A 5,215-nucleotide genomic window follows, 5' to 3' on the forward strand; every position below is an offset into this window, starting at 1 on the left:
GAGTCTTCAAGTGGTTGCAAAGGACGTGCCATTCAAATTCCAATTCAATGGCAGTTTTTTTTTTTTTTTTTTTTTATCACATATATTTTGGTGGTTAAGATGGAAATTAATATAGAAAGTGGGGTAGTTAATAAATTTCATGGATGGAAAATTTGTAAGAAGAAATCAGGATAATTGAATTAAATTTGAGTGTAACAAGCGTATCAAATCTTAATATTTAATGTAGCAATTAATATAAAATGTGTCGTCGAAATAATGTAACAGCATAAAATTTTGTCGTCTAAATGAGATTTTGACACCTTACAAAATTTTTAAAAACAAGTATGCGAAACTTTACTATCATGACCAAAACTTTAATTTGAACTCTTAAGAAAATGTCGTAGCAATGTAATAATATAACCCAAATTATATTTGAGTTCTATAATTTTATTTTGAAATTAAAAAAAAAAATCTTTTTCTCGATCGCTACACACGGTGATTAGATAGAGTGTCCATCCCTAAAATAACATCAAAATCATGAAGGTCAAGTGGAATTAGATCTGCTTTCAACTCATGATTGTTCACTCTAATCCCACAATCTTTATATATAAAATTAGCTAAAAGTGAGCCCCTTACTGGAGTCGTTACTACCAATTCACTATCTAAAGGCTCTGACATTTGATCAGCATAGCTAGCAAGTGCATGAGAAATAAAGGAATGTGTAGCACCCGAATCAAATAAAGAACGAGCATTTCTACCAAAAATAGATAGCATATCCACTAGTGACTCCTTTACCTCATGTTGGGTCATAGCAAGCACTTTGCCTTAAGTTTTGGATCGACCTGCCTGGGCTCCCTGTCTAAAAGCACTATCCCTAGCAACATTAGATTGTGTGACCCTCGTCGACCCTTCTGATGTAGCTCTTTGATCCCTATTCTGTCTGGCCATATCGATCCCTGGCCGAGAATATACTATCTGAGATGATCCAATCTGCTGAGAACGGATTGGACAATCTTTCCTTACGTGTCCCATCTGACCACACTTGTAACAAACTCCAATTCCTTAAAGACGCTCGTCTGGATGAAACTTCCCACAAGATTGGCACTGTGGAAAGCCCCGGTGATAAGAAACCTCACTCTGCCTTGCTCCTTGAACTCTCTATGTAGAACCCAGAACATAAGAATGGCTCCCCACCGATTGCTGTACATAATTCTGACTATGTCTTGATCCCTTGTCTCGATCCCTGACTAGACCTAGAACTCGCGGACCTAGGTTTAAAACTGCCAGATTTAGTAACACCTGTTCAAAATCCTTCTCTATTCTTCTTGAACCTTTTTCCTGAAGTTCCTATTTGACTACTACCACCTCAAAAGGTCACCTGTGCTCCTTGATTACTTCCTTCTCGAATAGATGTCTCAACCCTCAACGTCGCCTCAACCAACATACCGAAATTTTGATGCCCATGAGCAATAACCATAGGCCAGATCTCTACTCTCAACCCTTGCTCGAACCGTCTACACCTATCTCTCTCCTCAGCAACCAAAGCACTTGCATACTTAGACAGTTCTACAAACTTTACATGATATTCAGCAACCGACATAGACCCCTGAACCAATCTTAAAAATTCATTTTGTTTTGCATCAAGATAAAATGGAGGATAGTATGTTTCATAAAAAGCTTCCTTGAAAATGGTCCAGGTCATAATACTAGGATCTGGATACCGACTTTGAAACGAAATCCACCAGTCAGCAACTTTTCCCTTCAATAAAAATACAGCAATGCGTAATTTTTTATTCTCTGAGCATTCTATCACATCAAATATACTTTCCAAAGTCTTCATCCAAAGTTCAGCATCAACTGGATTAGACATACCCATAAAAAATTTTGCCCCGAGTTTCATCGCCCTCTCAATAGAGTTATCTCTATCGATATTGAGTACAAGGGAAGCAATAGCTGCAACTATTCTATCGGTGACAGGGTCATGTAGCACCTAAGACTGGTGAGCTGATTCTGCGGCCCACTGGCCCCTCCAACATGTCCTCCTTCAGGAGCATCATGAGCTTGAGATACTAGATTTTGATGTTTGCGAGTTCTGCCCCTATCACATATGACTCACCTATAATAATGTATGATATATAAACATTAGATACATGCAGTATTACCCATAAACTCGAAGACCATGCTCTGATACCAATTGACATGACCTATCCCGAATCAACCTAATAAACTCGACACATATTGTACGTCGATGGTAAATACCAACAAAATGCCGAACCCACTATCAAGGCAACCTTGGCTTACTTTAACTTTATCAAAATTTTTATAAAAATATGTCACAGTAAAAGGTCAAGATTGCCTTGGTGATGGGTACAGCATTTATTAGGTATCTACCATCGACTCACGATACGTATCAAGTCCATTAGGTTGATTCGGGACAGATCGTGTCAAAAAGAATACGTGTGGAGAAACATGGGCACACTATTTGACTAAAGAAACCATTGAAAAATCAATAGCAATAGAACATCATTGACATGATTATCACTATCCCATATATTAAAACAAAAAATTGAAGAAAAAGGAAAGAAAAATGGAGTAAGAATATAGTCTTTGATCTCTATTAAAAAAATTCATTATTTGTCTAAACATAAACACATGTAGCATGATACATCAGAATATACAAGTTTTGACTCCACCATCATTTCTTGGTTTGAGTCTTGACAAATAATACAAAGCTCCTAACTTAGCTCAATTAAATATTCTGGTATGCAACATCAAAGATCCGTTGCTCTATTTTATATACATATTCTTCAACAACCCTTATCAATATCAATTTCTTCAATTTTAAGAATATCAATATACTTGTTCTACAAAATTAAAATATTGTCTTTTCGGCTAGTCTCAAGCACAAATCGAACAATATTTCATATACCAGTTCCATTAGATACTCTAACGCTCAAATTTCTCTATGCTCTTTTGCTCAACTTTCTTAACAAATCCTTCAGCAATCCATAGCAATATTAATTTCCATGAACTTAAGAAAGTCAATACACGGTTCCTACAAAAGTAAAATAATCATAATCAACTTTAGAATAAATAATGCGATTGAGATATAATTTGAATTATAATAATGAGTCAAGACTAGTTCTCCACAAAATCTTTGAGTGTACATATACATTCAAACACCTCAAACAATGTGGAATCACACTCCAATTTGTGCAATGTATCCACACAAAACTACATTACCAAATCAACAACTTTAGCCCCCAGAGGAAATCATTTCCCATAATGTAACTACAGGTTATGAAATCTAAACAAAGAAATTTTTGGATCTATCATCCATATTTGTTTATAACTAAAACACAGCTCATTCTAGAAATTAAGAGGTGAAGCAATGATTTTACAAAAAACAATTAATGTCATAGTCAGGAATTCTACCAATGACATTTGCCAGAACCAATTTCAAAAGAACAACAAATAAATATTCTACTAATTTATTAAAAGAATTTTATAAATTTGTATACATGGGACCCATACCTTGTAAGTAGAGTAACTAAGATATAATTTTTCCTATGCCTCCCATGCCAAGATCACGATTTCTTCCAGCAATATCATTTTTTGCAACTCCAACTTTCATAACAGTTTCCATATGGAGCACAACTTGATTTATCTCTACACAAAACTTTCCTTCCAAAATTAGTAAATCGCCAAGCCTCTTGAAAACGAAGAACTCTAGTACCATTTTCTTCTGGCAAAGACAAAAATGGAACAAAATTAGACCTGAATCTGATTTCTCTTTCTAAGTCGTCAAAACATTTTCATTAAGATCGACTGTAACGGGTTGTGAGGTTATACTCATTTCATTAACAGTAAAACTAATAAAATCAACTTATTAATTGAGTCCGATTTTCTTTGACTTGACCAAACAGGTTTCAATTGGGAATTTCAGTTTCTTCAAATTAAGGATGCTCCAAGCTATATTTATCCCGGAAAAAAAAAATGAAAACGACAACATATCACATATGAATATAAATCAAAATTTCTCTCCTTTATTCACTAATACAAAAAAAATTCTTACCAGATCCCTAATAAGGAAGTTGAACACAATTATAGAAACTAAATTTGTATAGATCATCAATAGATGCATAAATGGATACCTAATCGTTGGATTTGAAGAGAAAAATTGAAGCGTTAGACCGGTGGCAGCTTTGAAGATAGCTTAGAGCTTCAGGAGAGAGAAGTGGTCTCTTTTTCTTCTTCAGATTTAGGGTTTCGTTCTCATTATAGCGTTTTTTATAAGCAGTTCCCTTAGTAAAGGGGAAGCATGACGCGCTAATTACGTGGAATCTTCTTATAGGTAAGTAATTGTTTTGAGCTCATTTTTTCATCAATATACTTTTTTTTATCCTTATTTTTTCATCAAGATACATTCTTTAATAGTGTTTTTATTTCACTTCAATCACACATTCTCTAATAAAATAATATTACGTGTAAATCTATGATTTTTCTTTATCTTTTAACCATATGTTTTCGAACAATGCATTATTTAAAAATGTATTTTTTGACAAGAATATGAGCTTAAACAAGGTCTAAATAAGTTATTTTGAGATAATTATAGCAGAAGTCCATACTCTTTACAAAAAGTGCAAATCGATCCCAAACTCCATTAGTAGCAGTAGCATATCGATACTTATTAATAAATTCCATACAAAGTACAAACTAAGTCTATAATAATAAAGCTTTCACTGTCTTTTTAGCCACGAAGAACTCAAAACTGCTTGAACCCCAGGGCACATCCCAACTGGCCTCTATGAGGACGCTTCAAGGCTGGCAGATTAGAGGTCGTGAATTCGATTCCTGAAAGGCTCTTGGAAGGCAGATATTCTCCTAGAAGGCAGGATTTATTTTGGAAGGCAGGAGCTCTACTGGAAAGCAATGTGCAAAGATGAAAAAACGACTTGCTTGACACTTTGGCAAATCAGTTGAGGGGCTATTGAGCACTGGTCAATTTGGGGCACACATGCGTTTTAACTTGTCTGCAATTTGAGGGGCCAAGGTATAGACTCCAGAATTTAGTTACTGTAAGGTGGATACCTAGATATCAAAAAAAAAAAAAAAAAGAACTCAAAACTGCGGACATTGCATTTGGGTTGGAGTGATGGAAATTAATCATTAACAATAACTAATAAATGAATGTTTGAGAAATTGAATACGTATAATTATTGTTAATTAAAGAATA

General features: G+C 34.7%; 1 protein-coding gene across 5 annotated transcripts; it reads right to left on the reverse strand.

Annotated features, from left to right (window-relative positions):
* Nucleotides 1–511: 511 nt before the first annotated feature.
* LOC111412035 lies at nt 512–4,263 on the reverse strand. 5 transcript variants are annotated; one of them, XM_023042774.1, is made up of 3 exons: nt 4,134–4,263; nt 3,514–3,648; nt 512–2,095 (listed from the first exon to the last, which is right to left on the reverse strand). In XM_023042774.1, the coding sequence occupies exon 3, from the start codon at nt 1,877–1,879 to the stop codon at nt 1,346–1,348; it is 534 nt and encodes a 177-aa protein (XP_022898542.1). In that variant the 5' UTR covers nt 1,880–2,095; nt 3,514–3,648; nt 4,134–4,263; the 3' UTR covers nt 512–1,345. The 5 variants fall into 5 exon arrangements, 4 of the variants coding, with proteins under 4 accessions (XP_022898542.1, XP_022898540.1, XP_022898541.1 ...); XM_023042772.1 differs by having other exon boundaries at nt 3,514–3,724; XM_023042773.1 differs by having other exon boundaries at nt 4,055–4,263.
* Nucleotides 4,264–5,215: the final 952 nt, after the last annotated feature.

The sequence above is a fragment of the Olea europaea genome, chromosome 16 (genome assembly GCF_002742605.1).
Source record: "Olea europaea var. sylvestris chromosome 16, O_europaea_v1, whole genome shotgun sequence".
Taxonomy (NCBI): domain Eukaryota; kingdom Viridiplantae; phylum Streptophyta; class Magnoliopsida; order Lamiales; family Oleaceae; genus Olea; species Olea europaea.